The 25,361-nt window shown below is 49.6% G+C and overlaps 1 protein-coding gene across 1 annotated transcript in view; it reads right to left on the bottom strand.

The window, feature by feature from the left end:
* Positions 1 to 18,184, bottom strand: part of ATRN (attractin) — a 148,429-nt gene extending 130,245 nt beyond the window's left edge. Inside the window, exon 1 of the mRNA XM_040556762.1 lies at positions 17,699 to 18,184. Within this exon, the coding sequence (XP_040412696.1) occupies positions 17,699 to 18,024 (326 nt within the window). The 5' untranslated portion in view covers positions 18,025 to 18,184. The remainder of the gene's footprint in view (positions 1 to 17,698) is intronic.
* Between the last annotated feature and the right edge of the window lie 7,177 nt (positions 18,185 to 25,361).

Here is a 25,361-nt window from a genome sequence, read left to right as displayed (position 1 = left end):
AAAGATACCAGTCACCAGAAGCAGAAGTTTTCCGGAACCAGTTTGTTCTTACACCAAAATCACCTCTCCAAAACATAAATAAAAATTCAGGTGGCTGGTGGCTGTTTTAATTTAAAGGCAGAACATCCCGAGCTGGAAGGGACCCATGAGGATCAGAGTCCAGCTCCCAGACCTGATACCTGCAGCCTCTCCTGGTGAGATGGAGAAGTTTCACAGCGGCCTCTACAAACTCCTTTTAACTATGATCTGCACAAGACTCACTTGCAGCGCTCTCAAAGTGATGAACAACAATAAAAAGGACCGTCCGGTGTTTTCTCTGAAACCTTAACACCTGCATGTCCGATTTCTGAGCATCGGGGTTACCGGGAGCTCTCCTGGGTGGGGTTCCCACAGCACAGGTCACGTTAGAGCCCTTTTGTACTCGAACACAGAGCTGCGATCTCTTCCTGAAGGACAAAAAGCAAGCGTGATCCACAGGCAGGCAGAGAGGAAGGTGGTGCCCAGCTCCCGAGTGGCACCGCTCAGGACGAGCTCGGGGACAGCTCGAGCCGTCCCTGCACGCTGCCCCAGGACCCACAAAGCCCCAACGGGACGAGGACGGGGACCCAACTTGTTTTCCCCTTCAGCCCGCCCGCACAAACAGATGCGTTCTTGCTCCCAAGAGCTCCGCAGTGCTATTTTGAGAATTTTGCATCTCGTTATTTAATTTATTTATTAGGGCCTGATTTGGGGAAAGGGAGACAAAACTTGCTCCAAGCATTCGGGTTTTTATTTAGATTAAGCCAGGCTGTTCAGACTGGCTCGGAGTCAAATTGTTCCGCTAATTACAGTCCCTATTTTAGAGAGAGTGGAAACGCTCAGATTCTCCAGCTGCTTAGCTCTTTGCTCAGGGGGGGTGTTTCTCATCTCAAGTTGAACGAGCAGAGTTTGAAAGCACCCAACAATTCTCCAACTAGGAGATGGCATTCCCCGGGAAACAAGTCCATTTAAGTTTTAGCTGGCAAATTAAAGCCCGTTAACCGCTCACCATTAGTTAAATATTACAGGTGAGAAGGCAGCAGCTGCCCTATGGCCAGCACGCCCTGGCTTTGCCACCTTCAGACTGAGGTTAATGGGCAATAACACCCCAAAAGCAGTAAGGATGGGCAGCATTTAAACACTTACCATCACCTACATAACAGAACACAATGATTTTTTTTCCCTCCCTCCTAAACAATTGCCCAGAAGGGCAGGCAGTCAAAAGACGGAAAAAAAGACTGATAAATAATGAATGCCCAACATTTTAAGAGCTGGGCCATTCATTGAAAAGCTTAACTCGAACCTCCAACCTCTGTTTTCTGTCACGCATGACCAACGATTTTAACCCACAATCCAAGTGTTTCATGAACAGCAAACACCCAAAATCCTTGAAAGCAGACAGTGCTCTTCAGCCAAAGCCAATCATTAAATCTTCAGCCAAAGCCAATCATTAAACTCGCGCACCCGACGCCGGACGAGCCCTTTCACAACAGGAGCAAACAGGACACTTTCGTCCCAAATTCGCAAGTTAAACACAGCGCAGATTTCTGCGGCTCCGGAACCCTAATGAATTTAGAGACTATTTGCACGGCAGCTTTACCGCCTCGATAAGGTGGAGGACTTCATCCTGTTAATGTTGGCTGGCACGAGAACCAATAAGCAATTCACACACGGCGAGCGGGTAGTAAAAAGTCACAGCGGATCGATCTATTACGGGTTCGGGTTCAGAGCTGCCTCTCGCCTCCGATCACTCCGTGGCGAACTGGAAAGCAGACGTTTTCCCATGGCTCTCCACCCTGGCTGCTCTGGAGAAGGAATTATTTCTACATGAGCAGCGCTGTGACTTGTCAACAAGCAGACGCCGCTCTGCCAAGCGAGCCCCGAAACTCTAAAGCCTCGTCCTGCCGCTAATTTGCTGCGCGGCGTTTAGGAGCTTGCTTAATTTAGTCGTGTTTCCACACTGACAAAACACGGAGGCACTGTCAGGATGAGGTTTTATAAATAAAAGTCTCAGGACAGTGAAGCAATACCTAAAGGTTACGGTAGTAGCCACGCAATGGTTTCGCACTAAGATTTTCAGAATTATATTTAAAATGATCATTTGTTGACCCAAAGAGGAAGGTTGCAAGAAAAAATGGAAGTAATTTACGGAAATAAATTTAAGAAAAAAAAAAGTACTTTAGAGACTTGGCACTTCTGTGCCCTACAGAAATTTCACCCAAATTTTTACTATTTAATCTATTTAATAGTATATTTACTATTTAATCTATTTAATAGTTAATTTACTATTTAACCTATTTAAGCTATTTAATCTTTGCTGCACTGGCTTCACTGTCCCTCACCAACAGCGTCACCTCCTGCATGAGATTTTATTTGAATGTTCCAAGCCATTAAAAGCTAAACCAGTTGAAACGAACGTTTCAATCCTTTAAGCACTTCTTGATCATATAAACAGTGACCGCAAGTGCTGTTGGCTCTGTCACACTGAAAGTGGAAGATGCACTTTCCAGCAGAAAGCTCCAAAGAAACCCTTCAACTTCAAAAAAGCAAAGCCCACAAGCATTAATACATTGCAAGCGAGGAAAAAGCTGGACTTCCCGCAAATAATTTCACATCCAGACCAGCACTTGAGCCCCTCAAAAGGTCAGGTTTCCCTCCAAGCAGGATTTTTGGGTTGGAACACTTAACTTCAAACCCTGACGCAGAGCAAAGCCTGGTGAGAGCACCCAGCCTGCTCCGCTGGCAGCTCTCCATGCCAACCAGTGCTGAGTGACAGCATAACCACGTTATTTTGCTTTAATTATTTCCATTTGAGGTTGCTGCTCTGTATTAAGAGTGCAAGAGGACTTTATATAACCTTTTCACGCCGTCAAATCGTAATATGGAAATTCCTTTCCATTTGGGAAAACACTGACACAGTAACGATTAGAAAACAAAATATCTGCTCCCCATCTACACTGCGAAACTGTGAGCTGAAAAGCAACACGTAAATAAAAAAGCCACCACAATCTTGGCTTCTGATACAATTTAATAGGTTTTAAGGGGGAAGATGGCACGACAAAAGGTCCTGCAGTTGCTGTATTCCAGTTTGCATTGCTTCCTACTCGAGGCAGGTTTCCGCGGGCTGTTTGTCAAGCGCTGCGCAGGATTCAGAGCGCCTGGTGCCACAGTGAATCATCCAGCTCTCCGCATTAAACGTGGGGATTGCTTCACGTCAAAAAGCATCGTTTATTCCGTTTTTCCAGATCGCAAGACGAGCATTGCACGCTTGGCAAAGTGCTCCTTGGGTAACTGAAAGGACAGTTCGTGGCTCGCACCGCTGACGCGCTGTAACGCTATCTTTTCCTTGTGCTGGGGAGAAATAACTGCGGGTGAGAGCATTTGCTGATCAATAGCCATGAACAACTTCAGTGCAAGCCTCAGCCAGGCTCCCTAGAAATTAAACCTCAGCCAGACCCCCTGGAAATAAGAGCTGAACGCTCCTCTGGGGTAACAAGGGGTTAGAAACCCATCGCCTGGTTAGAGGAGGCTACCCTGGAGATGCTTTTACCAGTGCTTTAAACAATATTGTCATTTTCCCTCTTTCACCTCGCCGCCTTTTTATTTCATTGGGTCTTTCGAAAAGCTTCACGCTGACAAATAACCCTTCAAAGCCCAGTCACTGTAAATCAGCACGAGTAACACCGCACTGCAGCGCGCCTTCGTCCGGACTCTGTCACTTTGCTCATCCTGCTCTTCCAGGGTGACGCAGGGATCTCCGTACGCAGGATTCCCCATGACACCATCAGCTGACGCAATCAGCGCCCAGGTCAGCAGAGAAAATACCGGATCGGGTTCCAGCTCCGACTTCGAACAAGTCCCCCCTCCCAAACGCTGCTCGTGTAGCACCGGGCGGCTGCTGCCCGTGATACCTGTCCCCTGGGAGGGAGCCTGGTTCCCCCGACGTCAGCACAAGTGACACGACGGGAGGCAGGCTCGGCTGTCAGCTCACTCCGCGTTCCTGGCTCCCACACCGAAGGGGAAAAGCTCCCTGCACGCCACGTAGCATGCTCCAGCTTCTGCTTCAGGACTGCTCCGGGTGACGCCGATTCAAACAGGTTTCCCAAGTCCAGGCAGCATTTATCTGCTGCAGATGCCTTCGTCCCGAAGGATGCTTAAAAACCACCCCTCACACACACCACAGCCCTCTGGCCAAGACAATATTTTGTTTTAAAACAGCACGATGTACGTACAGCAACCCTACCTGGCACTTTCTGTCCGTCCCCAGTCATTCCTTTCGTTAGCACAAGCTCTAACAACCCCCTTGCTCTCCAGGTCAGATTGTCACATCTGTAGGCAGAGAGATCACCCTTCCCACCCCTTTCTTTTTAAAAGCAGACACTCCACATCCCTACATTCCACAGTCCAAAGACTCGGCTAAAGATACTTTCTACGACCAGCTCTTCACACCGACTGTTGTTTAAAACTGCTCTTAAAAGATTATGGGAATCCTCACCGGAGAGAAAAATTTGATGCTACTTAGACAAAGAAAAGGTTTTAAAAGTGAATTAAGGACAGAGAGAATACAACAGCACTTCCCAAAACCTCACCGAGCCATTAAGACAGAAGAGCAGCAATGAAAAAGCCAGAAAATTCGATTTGAACCACTGAACGTGAATCCCATGGCTACAAATAATCAGGACAACTTACAACGGGGACTATTTCAGGGGAAACACAATCCAAATGTTATGACTAGGACTCCTACGCACTCCCTCAGCACAAATAAGTAAGATGATCTGGGTACATACGTACTAGGTTCTCATCTCCAACGCCGATGATGAGCTTTGCAGTTTAACAACCCGTATGGGGAAGGACTCCGCATTCCCCAAAAGAGTGGTGTGGGAAACAGCTCCCAATTACTGGCTGCAGATTGACAGCTAAGACACTGATTTGCTTCAGAAGCCTGTCAGCACCCCGGCCTCAGCCTGCAAGGGCTGCAAAGTACTTGCTGTACTGAATCAATTAGGCATCAAAGCAGTTAACCAGTTCATAAATCAATCCTGTAATTCCAGCCCACAGTAATTCACTCGGAAAGGGAAAACGTGCTGCACCCTCCTCATGTGAGGCTTCTTTGAAAAAAAGAAAAAAATCAGGGAAGGAACCAAAGTACAGACCCTGACTGTAAAGGAACAGAGATTTTCTTTCCCCGTTTTCAGACCTGCTGCAATTTGCTGTCGATACCGCTGGGAAGCCAAGACAGCTGGGAAGCACCCCGCGCTCGCTTCGGCTCCTTCTGCACCCGCCGAGCTCCCACAGAAATATTTCTGAAGATGACCTGAAATCGGGCTGCATCAGCACATTGACGTCATCCAGGTTCGGGCACCAAAACACCCGGTGCCCAATGGCACTGGTGGCAGTGTGGTCATCTCCCAAACAGTCCGAGGGCGGTATTCCTCGAAAGGCAGCCCACAGCAGCGTTTTAGGACGAGATGATAATTAATAGACATCATTATCTATATCAAAACTCCTTTGGACAAACTGTCTCCCATAGCTGAACCCATTTTATTTCCTTCCTAAATCCATTACTTAAGCGGGATATTATACACTAAGGAATATCCAGTGACCTGCACAACTCTTATTTTAAACCCACACCTAGGTAACTGTACAGCTTTACTACACTGGAACTGTTTTAGGCAGAAGACACACAAATATAACTGCTAAAAGGAAAAAAAATTGTAGAAAATTACCACTCCTATTCTCAGTGTACACAGAGGTCACAGCAAGGCAAAACTAATTAAGCCTGAGATTTTCCAGATTTTGTTTTTAAAGACTTTTTCTACGTATTCAAGAGCTAATAATAAAAATGTCTGACCAAGAGTAAAAGCTTATAAAAAGCTTTTCTTCCCTACAGAGCAATTTCTACTCGAAGTCATTAGCAGAAAGGAAATCCTGTGTCTAAGTGCCAGAAGGTCACTGGATGGAGATAGAGAGATACATACTGATAGACAGATATAGATATTTTTACCCCATTAAAATCGTACCCATCTTTTTTATTATTATTTAACTGGACATTTAAGTAAAAGCAGCTCATGCCAAGCCACAATCCTGACCTGCTGTAAAGCCTTAGCCCACCAAGGGCCCAGACTCCCAAAGGGGTTCCAGTGCTCACTGTGTTTACTGGGTACAGCATCTTTACACGTGTAAATCAGGAGAACATAGAAATTCTCCACGATATTTGCTGGCCTCAAAACGAGCTGTGTTTCTCTTCAGATGTGACAATGATACCACGGAAAACATTCTGTCAATGCTGGAGGAAATACACCACTATGAAAGCAGCCTTCATCCAGCAACTCTTAATTTTTCCATGAGAATTTGTTGCTTTTGGCCAAGACACTCATGAAGCTGTTACGCTACGAGGCACTACAGGAATTAGCAATTCAAGCTTTGTAGTCCCGTGGGGCAGAGAGATGCAACCAGCCTGTCCTCGGCAGCCCTCAGATCCAACAAGACAGCTTTGATGCCTAAAGAGGACGCGGAGAAGCCCAGCTCTGAAACGTCCAGGCAGATTTCTGAGGCCCATGACTCCATCACAACTTTAGAGCAACAAGAAGTGTAGGAACATTACAGGGTTAACAGAAATCGATGGACACGTACGCAGTCGTCTCCTACAGGATTTCTTCTTCCATCCACAAAAAAGAAGAATAAAACAATTCCTTTCTGAAGGCTGACTTCTGCTGGTCTCTACACACAATAAGAGAATCACAGAATGATTTGGGTTGGAAGGGACCTTAAAGGTCATCTAATCCCAACCCCCTGCCATAAGCAAGGAGAACTCCCACCAGCCCAGGTGCTCAAAGCCCCATCAAACCTGGCCTCGAGCACTTCCAAGGATGGGGCATCCACAGCTCTGGGCAAACAGAACACAGGAAAACAGTGACCTCTTTTCCAGGAAATGCTAAAGATTTAGGGTCTGTGCAGAGGAGGGGAATGCTCACCCCATACTACCACTCCCACGCTGCAGTGGGTCTGCAAAGCAACAGGGCCGAGCACCCTTCCCTCCTCCCTACACATCGTGCAAGGAGCAGCTCTCAAATCCTTTTTCCAAGGATCACAGAAACACCGCTCCTTCCTAGAAGAGAACTATTTAGATCACACCGGTCATGCACGCCCTGAGTCCCATGACACAGCCAATGTTTTTCAGCCCAGAACGATGCAACGAGATGCACGAAGTTGCATCAACCAACAAAAAAGGGAAAACCTCCCTGAACTTCCCCTGGGAGCCCCCCCCCCAGGCCTGCTGTAGGGACTTGCTGCGGAGGACTCTGCTTGCTCTCCAGCACACCAGGACCACGGGCTGGCACCGGCAGCACACCTCCAGCAAGATCTCACCAGCTGTGCTGAACCGTGCGGCCAAACACAGCTCGCTGTTCTCTGCTTGAGGAGGCCAAGCACGCAGCTGCGGAGAGTAAGCCACTCTACCTTCGTGCCTGCACTCATTTCTCACCGTGATGTCTGTCTTGAGCGCCTTGAGGTGCTGAAAGTTTGGTTTCGGGAGGCTGCGAGTGAGAAAAAGGATGTAATCTTCAACACAATCTCTTCACGCTCTCGTACACGCCCAGCTTGTATGGAAACAAGCAAACCGCAGGCGCAAAAGATGTTCTGATGCCTTGACCAGCTCTGATCGAATAAAGGGAAAAGTCACCACGTGAAAATCGGGGTAAACCCCACATGACAGATTCCTGTCAGCACTGAATAGAGGAATTAAGATCACATTTAAACTTCTTCACTTTTAACATACAATATCCTTTTTCATAAGCCTCAGCGAAGCTGATTACAGCACGTTTATAGTAACATTAACCACATTTCTTTTGTAGGACAGTACAAACCCCAGAACAGACAAAGAAGTTGGACACCAGCTGCCATGCAAAACAACCACTACAACGTCCCTTGAAACCTCCACATTCCTGCATAAATAACACCACCATCAGAACACTTTTTAGACAGCTCTCTTTAATAACCCATCCTTGTTTCATAGATAAGGAGAGTAAACCAAGAAGATCAGATGATGAGCTGTGTTCCTGCTTGATTCCTAGAAGTAGGAGGTTATTTATTCTCCAGGCACTCGCACCCTACTAATGCCAAGGCTGAACCCTGAACGTTTTCACGGCGAAAGGCAGATCGACTGATACGGTGGCACTTTGAGTTTTGGCAAAGCCAAGGAGGAAACAAAAAGCCAACGCTGGCTGTGATACCATCCTTTACTTTCAGGAGGCTCCCACACCTTACAGCAATATAAATACCAAGCGTGTTTGCTTAAAAACAAACCACCAGGAGATGTGGACCAGGGAGAAAAGCTGCCTGCGCTGCCGGCCGCGGGGCTGGGGAACAGAAACCAGCCCGGGCTTCAGCTCCCACAAGTTTCAAAGAAGCAGTCCATGCGTTTCCTAAGACCAACCAATGTGCCAGCCTCAGCTGTTTCTCTGTTCATTGTCTTTGCCTTTTCAGGACTCAAGTCCCCTTGCCTTTTTTCCACTTGTCCGTAGGTGCTGTAGGAAGAGTTACAGGCTACAGAGTCCCTACAGCTTCACCAACCGACCACACGATCCCAATTCCCACCAAATCACCCTCCCTTCACACCCCGAACCCAGACCTGCATGCAAACCGTGAGCTACGCCGTTTGCAGCAGGGAATTATGCATGAATTGGCACATGTGCCTGCTGCCCCAGAAATCTTCGACAGCTCAGGTTGCTGGGAATAGCAGCAAACAACGTCAGGCCAGGAATTCGTGGATTGTTGCGTTCTGCACTGGTTGGAGTTTTAGGCTCATGGTATAAATCCAGATAAAACAAGCGAAAAAAATTATCAGCATATCCTCTAGAAAAAACAAATTAGCAGCAGCATTAGAATGGATGGTTTAGAAAAAAATGTGCAGAGGCAAGAAGTCAAGTTCTGTTTTTGACTTTGAACTGCTTCAACACCTCCTCCAAATGATTCATACTCCAATACTTGAGCGAGGGCATGTTTAAACACCCATTACGGTTCCCGAAACGAAAAACACCATCTTTAAAGAATCTCCGCAACCTGCGCTTGCGAGAAGCAGACACCGACTGACCCATATTTAAACAACTCCCAGTGATGAGCCTGAACGCCATAAATCACGCAGTTAACAAAAACACCAACACTGTCAAGCTGCAACTATAAATAAATAAATGCATCTGGAAGCACAGAGCCCATCTCGCACAAGGAATTCAGCACCAAATTTTTCAAATAATACACAAGCAACTGACCACAATTATTCCTGTTCCCAATCTCAGTTTGAAAAAAAAATATATAAAAGCCACAGAGCCATCAGTGACCTCAAAAGGAATTATTTCCCAACGTGTTATTTGCAGTGTGGTACTTCTCCTCCAGCTCAACGAACGGCTTGCGATGCCTGCCCGCAGTTCTGCCAGGGCAGAACATTTTTTCTAAGAACCTTGATGGCAAGGATCACAGGAGGTTTGCCCCGAGCCTCTTCCTGCTGCCTCGCAGTCAGCATTTCAGCCCCGTGCTCCTTGGCAGCTCAGGTCTTGCAGCGGCTGCGACGTTTTTTTCTTGGCATCACCGCCGCCGATGACGCACAAGATCAAAGTTTGTTACAAATGCAGATATTGGAGAACCTCAGCACCGAGATTGCTGGAAAACTCACGTGACACCCTGCGGTCTGCATTAATAGGGTATCAAATTAATCATTAAGCCGGCAGGTGCCTAACTTGGGCAGGAACAGCACCACACGTGGCTACTAAAAGGCTTTTCACAAAGCCGTCCTGGACAGCTTACTGTAGAGGAACACAAACACGCTCTCGATGGTGGCAAACAAGGAAATCCAAAACGTGCACGCAGGGTGAACCTCGGTCATAGATTTTCCGCCGATAAGGCAATCGGGTTGAAAATATCTGGCAGCAGCCCCACAATACCCACGCTTCGAGCGCTACAAAGCTGTGAAAGGAAGGATGTAATGCCACACGTGCAAAGATGCTGAAAATAAGAGCCCACACTCAACACAGCCATACGTTATACCAGCGGTAACTCACCAAAGCAAGAGGCCCTGGAAGTGTCTTTTTTTTTTTTTTTCTCGTGGCAATACTAATGAGTGAAAAGCAGCAGGGAGAAAGGCTACCACAGCTTCAAAAAGCACTGTAATTGAAGCCACGGCTTTTCTCTCGCTTGACAACAAAATAACGTTAAATCCAACCTACATTTTCCGAATGGAACAATACTCCTCACCTTCTGCATTTGGGTTCATAAATGGGTTTACAGAAATGCTAATTCATCCGCGCCAAGCTTTTATACCCTAAGCAGACAAGCACCGCCTTGGAGACGGATATTAAATTTTCATGCAATACAAACACTGACTAATAAGAAACTCTTCAAAAGGGTGTTTTCCTACCTTAGCCTTGCTTATTATCTGTCCTTTCAGACTGCAGAAGCTAGCAAATAAAAACTAAGGCTTCTGAAAAACAGGAGATACAAAGAGAACACAAATAAGAGAAGAAGTGGGATTTTCACAGCTGCATTCACACATCCTCAGGTCTCCACACAAAGCCCATCTGCCCTGGGCAGTGCTGAAAGACATTAGGGATCGTTTTCATCCTTAGTGGTGTGTGTAATGCCCTCCCTACCTACCTGAAGCAACAACCCCTACGTGGGTTTTTGTGACACCTGTGAAGCACATCCAAGACGACGAGCGTGGAGCGTGGTATAAAGCAGCGCTGTTTGTTCTGCAGCTACGAGCTCAGCAAGCTTGGCAGGAGAGGGGAAAAAAAGAGTTTTAGACACTGGAAAGCCCCAGCTAGCACAATCACCCTTGCATCAGTTGGATTCTACTTCTGCATTTTCAGAGAACTGAAAACTCTGACTGATGACTCTGAAGGAACCAGTTTTACTCAAGGAAGCCACAACTGGTACCCGAAACTTCAAGCATCCCCCGGTTCATCCTAGAAGTATTTCACACCATCTGATCTGGCCATCAGCTGCCCTTCATTATCAGGAAAATTGCTCAGCAGATCAGTGTAACGCTTAAATCCTTCGCAGCATGCTCCACGTGACAAAGGCTATTATCAGCCCGAAAGTTTCCTTTAAAAGGGTTATTCTAAAAATCCACCGTTCTGATGTGCTAAATTTAGCTCATCAGATTTTAACTTCAAGACTGCTCAGTGTGCAGGTCAGGTCTCTTGCCATCCTTCACAATTTCACCAGGAAGGATCCCTCCCATTTTCAAAATCCCAAGGATTTAAGGCTCTAGAAGCCAAAATCATGCCCCAAATCTCACACGCAGCACATCCACTGAAAGCCTTGCAGCAACCTGCATCTCCGTTTGTCCAGAGAGATGTAAAATAAATATTTATTTTAAGCAAAGGGAGGGAAGGATGTTTGTGGCGGTCTCATGTCCAAAGGAACTCCATGTGGATCTGCCATAAACAAAGGAAAAAAAGCAGGAAACAAAAACCATACATCATTACTGGTTCAGTATTTCATGACTTCATGACTATTTGATTCAAAGCCATGCACAAAAGTAAATTATCATCTTCGTTCTGTGCTGTACTACTGCTTATCAAATCCTCCAGCCCTGCTTTCAACGCACTGCAGAGGTTTCGCACGCAGACCTCGGCTATACAACAATACCATAAGATGCTTCCAGTCCTTCTTCCTAGGGTGAGCTCCAGTTTGTATTGGCTTGCTCCTCCTTCAAAACCCCTTTACTTATAAAAATCGCACAATTTTGAACCCCATCTTCCACATTTTTTTACTTTTCACTACATTTTAGAAGACGCGATTTAAGAGCTCCTGAAGAACTACTTGCAGAGAAAATGTTGAGCACAGGAAAAAAAAAAAACAAAGCTCTACGAGATCAAGAAGCTAATTCCAAGTGCCGTGCTTGGAACTTCAAATTGGAAAAAATTCTTCCGGCAAACTGTTTAAGAAAAGAGCACCCAAGGGTATCGTTAATTAATGCAGTAATACAGCAGGTTGGTCAGCAGCAGCAGCATTATCTCAGTATAGAGAGGATTTTCAGCATGGATCATCACAGGCACTTGTGTTACGCGCGGTAAGTTCATGGTTGGAAATCTGATTGCTCACCCAAGCTTTAGAGGAACAAGCCGGGAAACTGAAATCTGCCACCTGCCTTCCAAACATTATTTAACTTCATTAGGGCGCGCGATAAGAGCATCTCCCAGTTCTTTTGAAGACTTATAAGAAAATGCCATTTCTGTGAAAACAGAGCTAACCTCAGTCATTTGGTGAGATTTCAGTAAGATTACTTCTGTTAACTGTAAATGGACTAAGATGGTAATGAACACCCAGCTTAACCCAAGTTTATTTTGGATCCACGATGAAAGAAGCAACAGAGCCTGCGAAATAATGGAAAAACCTACACCAGCATCAGACAACTTCTGCTGACCTGACGCAGGTGGCTGTTCCCTGGTATTCCAAGAGAGAAACGAGACAGAAATGTCTTTTGTGGGGACCACTGAAGACAAGGAGGTGCTGGTGTTCAGGTCCGAGGTGTGCTCCTGGACTTGGCAGGCAGAGCAAGGCTCCCCCTACCTGCTCCATCATCCCCAGAGGTCCCAAAGCTCAGCCACGCTTCAGCGAGCAGACGGCTGCTGGTGCTGCTCCTCCTGCCTGCAGGCTGAGGCCGCGAGCTGCTCAGCGATTCCAGCACCTAAATGCTCAACGGGGAAGGTGCTCGGTGGGCATGAGGCAGAGGTGACAAAGATCTAGCCTCCTCTGCACTGTTTTACTGTCCTGCATTGCCTGCTGTCCGCTCCTCGCTGTAGAGCACGCTGTGAAGTAAGAAGTGAGCTTACTGCAAGCATTAAGCAACTGATGCCAGGCAAATATTCGTGCTGGCCACAAAGCAAGGAGTGCAGAACCTCCTAGGTATGTCAAAAGCACTGCATTGTTTCAGAGATGAACCTTTGTTCTTAGAACTCTAGTAAAATAGCAGCCTCTCCATCCAGAGATTAACAACAAAACAGTGAGAATGAGGATGAAACGTCAACCAAGAGTTTCTCTCTCCATGGACAGACCACATAAGCCCATAGACAGATTGTCTGTGTGTGTGTGTGTGTATATATATATATATATATACACACACACACATATACACACAGACATATTCACACACCTCCAAGCAAATTTTCCAATCCCAAGCTGTAAATAATGCCTCCAAGAACTAAATTAAACCATTTAAGTAGGTTTTTTTCTTCCCCCAATGTTTTCCTTAAAGCTCATCCTGCTTAAACATTTCCAGCTCGAATAGCCCACTCTTTTACCACCAGGGCACGTCGTTCAAGGGAGCCTTTCACACAGCAACATGGAAGAGAAAAGAATTTTAAAGCACGATAATGCCCTAATGAAAAGAGAGCAATGGAGCTGGGATCAGGCACAAACACAACACCCAAATCTAATTTAAGCACTTAAACTGATTTGATTCAAATTGCCAACATCCTCTAATGTATTAAGTAGCTTTCTGACTTTCATAAAGCTCTAAACTGCATCAGGTAGCTTCTTAAAGACAGCGGATTTGTACCCTAGCTGTTGACCAAATTCCCATTTATTTAAGAACGGGAACTGTGACAGTCCTTTGCTAGCTAGCAGCTCTCGCAGGTTACGATCTACCCAAATCATCTAGAGAGAAAATTCCTCTTTACTGCAATATTCTTTGGCCAAGGAGCACGTGTTACCACGGAGTCCTTAATAACGTTCAATCAGCAGCCCGTAACTGCCTCCATTAAATTAATAAAAAGGTAGTTTCAAAGATACACTCTAATCTTTATTTTTTTCCCCCACTGTCAAGTTCCATTGCTAAGCACCGCTTCGCATTTTCCATCTCCCACCTCAAAAAAACAAAAAAAGGATTACCATGAAAGGAGAAGCAGCGCCCTTACACACAAACCCCAGTTTTCTGGAAACATTTGGTATCTAAATATACACAACACAGAGTCTGTTCGCATTTGCAGCTAGGATCGTACACCGAATTGCCCAGCGTGCCTACCGACACCGCTTGCATCCAGCTACCTTCCCAGAAGTTAGCACCCTGAGCGTTCATCTAATCCTCCAGAATTTTTGGCCAAGAAACCCGTGTAGAACATGGGTCACCCCTTAACCTGTACCCTGTCTCTCTCTGCTGCCTGCACATCAGGCAGCCGGCCGAAATGATTCCCTTGAAGGCACCGAGTGCTGAGCAAAGCGCCCGCTGCTGCACCTCCCCAGACAGGAGCCCGGCACCAGGCACCAGCCCTCAGGAGACCCCAGCCAGCAGGGCAGCCCCCGGGGCTTGGCCAGAAGCAGAGGACAGGAGCACGTCAGGTGTGTCCTACATTTTCTGCTACAGCTCTGCGTAAAGCCACGCTCTTGGTCTGTGCCTTGAAAGGACTCAGGTGGCTGGCTCCTCGCCTCGAAAAATAGGCCACCCGAAATGGCTTTCACCTCGCTCCTCTGCCTGCCCACCGAGCGCACCGTTCACCCGCACAAAAACGGGCGTTTTCTCAATTTTCCTAGAAGTACAAGTTACCAACGAGACCACGAGCAGGTGCACTTCTGCATGGCTTCCTTTTTGAGCCAGAACAGCAGGCATCCTGAGGAGAAACACACACAAACACTTCCACGTGAACACACACAAACACACACCTCCACGTGAGACCAGCGCTGCACCGCACGGCATCTCCCCTCCTGCGGTTCGGGTGAAACAAGAAGGAAAATGGGCCACATTTCTAACCACAGCATAGGCACAGAGACTTGCCCGATGTCGGGTATTAGCAGCCTGTAACACAAAGCGATGAGGTTCACTCTCCCTGCCAGCACGGGAAGATGCAAGGGTCGAGCAGCTCTTTGAAAGCATCACAACAAGCCCAGTGCGCACCATAAACCAGCCGAGGCCACGAACACAGTCATCATAAACACCCAGATAAAGAGCAGGGCGATTAACGTGCCCATTTTAATTACATTTCACAGTCAGGTGGATAAGCACGTGGGATATACCACACTTGGAAATAAATTTTCACCTGCCTTCACGCTTCCCAACCGTACCTACGGGTCGAAAACCAATCCTTTCAAAGCCAAGTTCTTCAGAAACACACAAAAAAAGCTGCGGTGCCATTGCTGACGGGACAGTAAGTCCGAGGCAGGGGAGAGCTGTGACCGCAGAGCTCTGAACATTGCTCAAGAACACTTGCCGGCACTTTTCTTGGAGCTCAAAGTCTAAAAAGATGACTAGAAACTTCAGCTCACCAGTAAACAAACAAACGGTGGAACAAAACAGCTGGAGAGAAAAACATTCGTTATATTTTCGGTCAAAATTTTACACTGGAATTGGGGGTGGAAGAGAAACAAGCAGCTTTATCAAGGCAGACAAGAGCAGTTAGCAGTATAGACCAACTCTTTTGTACTCAGCAGCCCTGATTGTGCTACCCAAAAAAGCCTCTGCCTCTATTCACATCTGGTGCCCTTAAACTTACAAATATCCTCAAGTGCTCAAGGAAGGTAACAGCAAGTGGCTATTCCAAAACTCCCCCTTCTCAACTAGAAGAAAATACTTATCGTGACACTGGCTAAAATCCTTGAAAAGGAAGCTCTCAACTTCCAGAGCTTGCCTGGTCAGGCACGGATCCCTTCCAAAACTTCTTCTCAATTAGCTGCATTGCATCCCTATCCGATACAAATAAAAATACAAATAAAAAAAATAGCAAGATCAACTTGTAAATCACAGAAAGTCTCTCTCCTCTCATCCACGCAGTTCCCCTTCCCCTGAGCATCACCGGAGGGTGGTTGGTGCTTTCCACGAGGAGCTCTCTCGGAAGCAAGCGCTGCCTAGGACAATCAACCTTTTTTCATTTCCTTTTTTTCCCCCGAAGCGCCAGCCCTGCTGAGAAGTCACCTAACGCACGCAGACACACGCTGGCTCTCGCTGCCACAGCTGCCAAAACCGAAGCAGGTAACCATCTTACAGACAATTCCGCTGCAAATGTAAGCTTACAGAGCAGGCAGGGCGCGTTTCCAGACAGATATCTCCCACTCCTCGTCCTGTGGGACAGACGCCAGCCACGCAGCCCACCTCAGGGCCCCATCACCACACAACTGGTCTCGGTCCCGGAGGCAGCAGGCGTCCCAGTGGCTCCCAGCCACCACCCCCGTCCCTCCCCAGGCGCCAGCACCGCTCCCACCCGCGCTCCGATGCCCCAAAAGCTGCTCCCCACGTGCCAGGACCCCCTTTAATGTCCTGCTTCCCCCCTGCCTGCACACCCTCCCCCCCCCAGTTCACCACTACCCAAAATTTCTGTTTTCTGAAGCTACTGGCCAAGATGAGCTTGCTCCCCCCTCAGGCACCCCTGCTGCCTCCCCTCAGCCCCAAAACCTGCTCGTGCACCCCTCCTCTCCCCCTCCAACCCGCTCCCGGCCGGGTCCTGCCCCCCAGCTGCACTCCAGAGCTTCCCCCACCTCTGCCCCTGCCCAGGAACCAGCCCCACACCCTCACTGCTCCCACCTGCCTCTGACCACAGCCGTCTCCACACAAATCCCAAATCCTCTACATACGCAGCCCCCACACCTCCCCCAACCCCTTCTCAATTTCCAGAGGTGCTACGGCCCCATTACTCCCCACCCATGCCCTACCATCGCCCCGTTTTCGCTCCTAACACGCTCAGCCCTACACTTAGATACGCCCCTACCCACAGCCCTACATCCACAGCCCCCTGCCCCTACACAACCCCAGCCCTTTAGCCTCACCGCTGATGGTGAAAGTCCCCCTGCAGGCCCCCACCACCCAAAATTCTCCACCCTTATTCCTGCCCCCCACAGGACCAGCAGCCTGTGCTCACACCCCACTGCTCCCACACCATGCCACCTACACCCCCTGCCACCCTCCCGCACCCCCACAGCCCCATTAACCCCCAGCCCCTCTCCCGCCGAGCACCCGCACGCCCTGGATCCATCCCCACCCTCCTGAGACCCCACTGCCGGGCACAGCCAGCGAGGGGCACCCGACCCCTGCTACCCCCAGGCTTTACACCCAAACCCCATCAGCCCCCATCCCTCCTCCTCCTCCTACCCTCGGCCCTACCACCCCCCGGGGGCCACCCCATAGACCCCCACCAGGGGCCACCCCATAGGGAGCTGCCCAACAGACTCCCCCCGGGGCGGCTACCCCCTCCCTAGGGGGCCACCCTATAGATCCCCACCAGGAGCCACCCCATATGGGGCCACCCCACAGACGACCCCCCCTCCGGGGGGCTACCCCATAAGGGGCCACCCCACCGACCCCCCCGGGGACCACCACACAGACGCCCCCCGGGCTCATCCCACAGGGGGCCGCCCCACAGACCCCCATCAAAGGCTACCCCATAACGGGGCCGCCCCACAGACCCCCCCCCCCCCCCCCCCGAGGCCCACCCCATAGGGAGCCGCCCTATAAGCCCCCCCCCCCTCGGGCCACCACAACCCCCCTTACCCCATCCCGCCCCACAAAACCCCCCAGGAGCCACCACACAGAACCCCCGATACCCCCGCACCCCCACCCGAGCCCCCAGCCCCGCTTCCCTCCCTCGCCTCAGCCTCTCCTTCCTCCTTCCCCATCTCCCCCCGACCCCCCCTCAGCCCCCGGTACGCCCCACCCCCCACCCCCCACCCCCGTTCCCCCCCGCGCCCCCCCGGTGCTGACCTGAAGCGCCCCCCGCAGTGCTGGCACTGGTCTCCCACCCAGCCGGGCTGACACTCGCACTGCCCGCTGGCCGGCTGGCAGCGCCCGCCGTTGGCGCACGGTTTGTCGCATTCCTTCCCCAACGCCGCCGCCAAAGCCGCCGCCGCCGCTTCCTCAGAGGCTCCGGCGGCACCGGCTGCACCGAAGCCGGGCCCGGCCGGTCCCAAAAGAGCCAACAGCAACAGGAACGGAGGCAGCAGCCTCCTCCCGGCCCGGCAACCCGGGCCCCGCAGCGCCGAGAGCTCCCGCGCCATCTGCCGAATGCCGGCCGGGACGACGCGGCCCATCCGCCGCGGGGCCTCCCGGGACGGTGGCCGGTGAGGGGGCTTCCGCCGCCGCCGCTACGGTGGCCGGGAGGGGGTGGGAGGAGGGAGCGGAGGGAGGGGAACGGGGAGGCGGGGGGGGGGGGGGCGGTGCCGCCTCTGCCGCCGCCGCCGCCCGGCCGCCGCCGGTGACGTCACCCGCTGGCGGAGCCCGGCTGCTGGGCGGGGAGTGGGGGGGGGGGGGTGCCCCCCCCTCCGCCATCTTGTGCCCCCCCCCCGCCATGTTGTTCCCCACTACCACCTGTGGTTGGGTGCCGCTCTCGGTTCTTAGAATCGTGGAATCACAGAATTATTAGGGTTGGAAAAGCCCTCCAAGATCACCCCCCCTACCACCACTGTCACCCACTGAACCATGTCCCCAAGCACCACGTCCAACCTCTCCTTGAACACCCCCAGGGACGGTGATGCCACCACCTCCCTGTCACCCCATCCCTGCACCTGACCGCTCTTTCTGAGAAGAAATGTCTCCTCATTTCCCACCTGAACCTCCCCTGGCACAACTTGAGGCCATTCCCACTGGTCCTATCACTGGTTACCTGTGAGAAGAGGCCGACCCCCAGCTCCCCACACCTCCCTTTCAGGCAGTTGCAGAGAGCAATGAGGTCTCCCCTGAGCCTCCCCTTCCCCAGACCAAACACCCCCAGTTCCCTCAGCCGCTCCTCACAGGACTTGTGTCCCAGGCCCTTCACCAGCTTCGTAGCCCTTCTCTGGACACGCTCCAGGGCCTTGATGTCCTTCTTGCACTGAGGGGCCCAGAGCTGAACCCAGCACTCGAGGTGCGGCTTCACCAGAGCAGAATACAAGGAGACAGGGAGGCCTCCGCCATGAGGTGGGAGGCCTCGAGGTTGAAATCAGTTGATAAAAGTAAATAAAAACAAAACATTTTTGTTTGGTTTTGGTTGGTTGGTTGGCTTTTAAACAAGCACTCGTGCTGCATGTGGTACAGGGTGTCCCGCCAGTGGCCCCGTGGGCCGTGGTGAGGGGAGCAGGGTGCCACCAGCCAGGCTTTGGGATCCTCTCTGGGACACGGGGCTGCGTGCAGGAGCACCTGAGGGAGCTGTGCCTTGTGCTCGGGTTGTGTCCTGGGCTCATCCAAGTGGCAGCTCGGTTTGTGCCAATGTCCACCATCGTTGGGGCTGGCATGAGCAAAAAGTGCAGGCTGCTGTCCAGGGGCACTAAACCGAGCTCGGAAGCGTGGGGTGTTTGTCATTGCATGTCAGTAAGGGCTTCCTGTTTAAAATTATGAAGATTCATCCATCTTAATTGTGTAAGCTAGAAAATGCAGTCTTCATAAAGGGATACCTTCCTACCCCGTACAACAAGCTAATGCTTTACAAGGATTTCTAAGCCTTAATTCCTAACAGCGAAGAGCAGAGGAAGAAGTAACGCAGTTATACCTCTAGCCTTCTCCTGAGCTCCTGGGCAAAGCAGCAGGATGTTTTCCAAACACACCAGCAAGGATGCCATTTGCAGCAGGAAGGGTGGAGCAGAAACATGGGTGCTGTTCGAAATTATCATAGCTTTCATTTTCAGCTGAGTGAAGAAGGAGTGAGAAAGTTGAAGATGTTGGCATTCTTGGGTAAACGTTGCCCTTTGTGTATCTCCATTAATCTGTCTGTATTTGGAGTTACTTGGGTAGTTAACTTAATACCTTGTTTCAAATGTAGAAAGATGACAACAGTTGAGAAGTATTTTTTTGTTGTTGTTGTTTCATGAAAGGCAAAAAATACATATTATTCACATTTTCCCTTGAAAGGGGGCAACCAGGATTTAGGGATACTAATGCAATGATAAACAATGACCAAGATAGAAATAGCCTGACTCACCATATTTATTGGTTCATTTTTATTTATAAATAAAAACAGCAGTTACCTGAGCTGAAGGAGGTCTGGATAATAAACAGATACGTATTGAGTGCATAGGAAAGAAAACAGTCTGAAGACCTGTATGTGTATGTCTCCTTTCAGTCACACATCTCTCTAACAAAAATCATTTTTCTTCTAGTTTGCCTTTTCTGTTTGAGGCCCAGGAAGGAGAATGAAATCATGTCTTCAGTTTAAAAATTCTGTGCTGGGCTGATCTGGTAGGCAAAGGAGGAAAAAAAATGTTAGAGATGAGAAAGAGATTACAAAAACCTTCTGGACCATACAGAGGTGGAGGCACAGAGGTGGTATTTCTATCTACACGTGTTTTCCTGGGCCACAGACAACTGCCAGGATGCCTTGGGAGGATTCAGATACCATCCACTGGCCTGGCACTGTCCAAGACATTGCCACCAAAAGCCAGTCTGGCTCCAGGGCTCACCCAGCTTGGGATACAGCCAGCGCACGATACTGTGCTCTGGACTGTCCTCGGTGTGCAGTACAGATGCTGCCAGCACAACTTGCTCCCACCAGCTCAAGTCAAAGGGTTGCCACCTGTGGAATTTCTCTGGGACAGCTTCTTTATCGCGTGTATTGCTCAGATATCACCTGCTCTGGCCTGGGGTTGGCATCTGCTGTCAAATATCACCTCCGCCCTCTGCCCGGATCTGTTTGTATTCACCTGCAGTTGTCAGAGGGAACAATACCTGTATTTTCACAACTCCTGCTTGCCTCTTTCTTGCCAAACATAGGTATTTGTTGCAAAAGATAATGAAAGTAAAAAGATTGATTGACATGGTGAGAATAAACTTGGAGAAACTGTTTGCATCCTCCAGTTGAATTTCTCTGCATCAGTGTCAAACTTGGAGAAGGGCTTGTGTGCTCAACAACTTTTTTTTTTTTTTTTCCCACCAAAATTTGTTGGTCCAACACAAGATAACATCTCTCCTTATGCCTTGCCCTACCCTTTTTCTATGGTAAGTAGTTCCTTAAAATTGGTAATCAAGAGAAAACTTTTCTACAAAATAACTGAAATAATCAGATCTGTGCAGGGGTGGGTTAGTTTTTATCAAGCAAACTTCAGCTCTCTTAAAGGAAGGGTTAAGAAAGATCAGCTCGGCTGCATAAGACCATCCAGCAAATGAGAGCAGGGAGAGAATGCTATTACATTGTGACAAGGTGATAGTCCAGCTAACGCAGCATTCATCAGCTGCCAGTGGCCAATCTCAAATGCTTCAGAGAAGACTAACATCCGTGCATGTTGCACAATAGAAGAAATCCTTTCCTGACCTTGTGAGGGATCACACTGTGCCCTGTTGCTATCTGGAATAAAACATTAACCATGGGAGAACATTATTGTTAAATTAAGTTCAGTCTGACCAATTTTAACACGCAAAGAATGCTCGTAAATTCTTTCCTGTTTGTTTGTTTGTTTTTGTTTCTGTTATCAAGCAACTTTCCAACATGCGAATGTGGTTTGGAAGGGGAGGAGTTAGGTTAGTTCAGAAGGCAGGCTAGGCTATTTTTGTTTTGGAAAGCTGAAATGCTTCATAATAGACATAGTAGAATGATAAAACGCCCTTTCCTGGCAACAGGCATAGCAGGACAATGGTGTTTTTGCAAACCACGCATAGTAAGAGTATTGCATTGAGGGATGGAAGAGTTCTGGGTATCCTGGGAAAAAAAATATCATTAGAACAGCACTTAGGTGACCGTCACACAACTACATGCAGCACTTGAAAACAACAACTAATTAATAAGCGAGCGTTTCCTTGGACGTGGGTTTTAGACAAGCCTGCAATGAGCAAGCATCACCAGCACTGAATTATACTTGGCGCTGCCCTCGCCTCTTTTTCACTCTTGCTGCCAAAATTTTATGACCCTGTATGTTGTCGCTGTGCTTAAGTTAAACACATATTTACTCAGCGCATATTTGCTCAGTATATAAGTCAAGTCACTACCCGATTCGCATGCCCAATGACAGGATAGCCGGAGACGCTAATTAATGAATTGGCCTCCGAGGTGAAATTACGTCCTCGTTAAGAAGACTCCCGTAGATATTAATAAGGTCAGACCATCGTTGCTGACGGCTGAGTCAGGGCTGAGCTGGGTATCGCGGAAGTGTAAACAGCGGAGCTGCCCTGCGAGGCTGGTCACTCGCTCTGGTTATCTCTGCCACTCAAATGGGCCGAGTCACCATAATTCCTGGGGTCAAAAGCCACATGGAGCCTAATGCCGTGATATAAATGCATTTTTCTTGCTGGTGAGATGAGCTGTTGCACAGGAGCCCTGCTGAGAAGCTAACCTCCAGAAATAACTCCCTTCCCAAGGGCCTGGAACCAGCTATTTCCAATTAGCTCACAACCCAGCATCGCCAGTTTTTCTGTTCCTCACCCAACCCGATGTTCCCACCCGTTGCAACCTCTGCCCATGCTCCCGAATCCTCAGCATCTCGCAGCCCACTCCCTGCTCTCGATGCCCTCCCAGCCACCCTGCTGGGACCCAGAAGACACGGGGCTCCAGCAGCATGTCCTTGCTGCCCATCTGAAACATCCTCCTTGGTCTGCAAACAGCAGGAGGAAGGAAAAGGATTTCCTGCCATCCATCACTGAGGCCATCCCGTGCACCCCACCAGAAATTCCTCACCCTCCCAGGCTGAAGAAAATGGCAAGAAAGAAATTCCTGCTGTGGCAAAAAGCGGCTCGCGCCTAGCACTGAAGCCCTTCTCATTAAAAGCAACTTCAGGCCGAATAGCAGAGACGACTCGAAACAAAAACCTATTTTCCCCAAGGCTTCTCCTCCCTTGGTACTTCATCTCTGCAGCTCAGGGAAAGTCAGAGCCCGAGCAGCATCAGGCCCAAAGCAAAATGTATTTATTCACTGGAAACACTCCGCTGCTGTCTGGGGAGGTGTGTGGGCCAGTCGTGCACTCAACAGCTGCCACGTGATTTTCCTTCAAAACACTGTCTGGGTCATTTGAAGGGCTTGTTTGATCTTTTTTTTTTTTTTTTTTTCTCCTCTCCAGAATTCAGACTCCCGGCAAACAACTCACTCTTGTTTTCTTTTGGTTTCTGTGATAATGTCTCAGACCTCACACTGGCACCGCTCCTCCTTCCCGCATGCAAATCAGGAGCTTTCCCACTGAAGCTCCCCAGCTGCTACAAGTGTACCCACGGTAGGAGTGAGCACATAAACTCGGGATTTTCTACCCACCCACCTGGAAATCCTGCGGTGAGCATGTCTGACAGCATGCATTCACTTATTACAGCACATGCAGGCACACCGGAGATTGCTAGAGGTCTAGTTTGACCTCTCTTTTTCCTTCATTTAGATGCAAACATAATGACCAAAGGTCCTTAGACAATGTAATTAATAAGGAATTAAATATAGTAAATAGAGTGCTGCAGGGGACAAAGGTCTGATAGGCACAGTGATGGTGAGCAGCTGAAAAATACCTGCGTGTGCACAGTTGCTTCAGATCTTTCATTTTTTAGGGTAAGGGGAAACTGGTAATAAAACTTCATTGAAACTGCAGAAATTGGGACAGAAAATGAAAGACTATTACAAAGCTGATGTGGGAATTGTGGCCAGGGAGGCTGTAACTACCTCCCACGGACCTCGGTTCTGCTCACCTGCCTTTGTGCAGAGCCCTGTGAGAGCTTCAGTGATCACAAAAAGTGAGGACCTCAGTTTTATATCTCATTCAAAAGAACCGGTATTTCATACTGTACAATTCTGCAACACCACACGGCCACTGGATCGATCCCTGGACAGCAGAAAGCACTGCGGTGGCCAAATTGCTTACGGTATATCTGCCCTGCCTCTGGTTTTCATGTAGGTTTTCTATTCAAACACTAGTCAAGGCTGCTTTCTTTATGAGACCAAAGTTTAGAAAGCTTTATCGGGAGTGGCCCAGATGGCATTCGGCTGCCTTGAGCTGCCTCTCTGATCAAAAGTGCTCCGGTTTCCAAGTTGTGTCTTGAAAGAGCTTTATGGGAAGATTTGACCCATATATCTCCCCCCATGTTAGCTGGAAGATGTGCAGGCTCTGAAAACCAGCATCCAATCACCTCAAATTGGGTGAAAGCTGTGTGTGTTTGGGAAAAAGTGGATGTGCACAGGCCTGGGACAAAGGTTGGGCCAGGCCTTGGAAAGCGTGGATCCCAGCCCAGAACCATAACCTCTGTGAAGCCACTCCTCTGAAATCCTGGCATATTCGGAGATGACCTTGAGTTTCAAAGCGAAAATTAGGTTATTGTGTGAAGAGTAAAGATGGAAAAATTAAAACCAAATTAAGTTCAAAAGAAAGTAACTTGCACTTCTTGGGAACAGAAGAATCACCTCAGGATGCCACCCCTGGCAGCTGTATTTGGAAGACTAACACAGAAGGGTAGATTGACCAACTGCACTTTCAAACTCTGCTGTATATAAAAAGAAAGGCTTTGTCCGCAGGCAGCCCTTCTGCCTGGCGTAGTCGTCCCATCCAGCCGGCTCTTTGCAAGGAGTGCGTTGAATACATCAGCCCTTTTTTTTGCAAGAACAGCGCAAAATGCCGAGTGTGGTAAGTGACTGAAAGACCATTGACCAACAATAGTGAGTCAGATGTGGTCTGGGGAAAGCAGAGATGCTATGAAAACAGCTCTGTCTGCCCTCCTTGCAAAAGGGAGCCCAGCGAGAGGATCGAGAGGATTGGGGCAGGCATTCAGAACCCCGGGACAATGCCGCACGTTCAGCTGGAGGGAAGAGGATGAAAAGAGAGGGGCTGTGGTGATTATGCGGGGCATTCCAGGCAGGAACAAAGGGAGGCAAAGCGGTTTTGTGCAATCGAAACAAACAAACCAAAAAACACCACAACAAAATGGTGAAGATGGGATGCAGCATCTCAGTGTTACTCATGGGGAGGGGGCTGTGCTGGGCCTGAGCTGGTGGCTCTGTCCTGTGGCACGGGGCTGTGGGAGCAGTTGGTGCCAGGTCTGTTTGAGGTCTTTCCTCCCCCAGACATGAGAATCCCAGGGTGTGGGGGTGGGTAGGGCCCCCATATCCTGCGGGTCCCCCCCAGCTCCAGCAGGCCCCCCCAGCAGGGTGCCCAGCCCCACGTCCCGGCGGCTGCTGAAACTCCCCCAGGAGGAGCCCCCCAAGCTCTGGGCAGCCTGTGCCAGGGCTCCGGCACCCGCCCGGCCCAGCAGTGCTGCCTGAGGTGCAGGGGGAGCCGCCGGGGCTCCGGGCTGGGCCCGCGGCCTCTGGGCCTGGCCCTGGGCACCGCCGAGCAGAGCCTGGCTCCGGCCTCTCCGCACCTCCCTGCGGGGCTTGGCGGACACGGACGGGATCCCCCTGCCCTCCTCGTCCCCAGGCCGAGCAGCCCCGGCTCTCTCGGCCTCTCCTCGCAGCAGAGGTGCCCCAGGCCCTGCTCGGGGGCCCAATGTTGGGCTCTTTTCACTA

Source organism: Cygnus olor, chromosome 4, assembly GCF_009769625.2.
Source record: "Cygnus olor isolate bCygOlo1 chromosome 4, bCygOlo1.pri.v2, whole genome shotgun sequence".
Taxonomy (NCBI): Eukaryota; Metazoa; Chordata; class Aves; order Anseriformes; family Anatidae; genus Cygnus; species Cygnus olor.
Note: the sequence above shows the minus strand (reverse complement) of the source record. Positions and strands in the feature narration are given on the sequence as shown.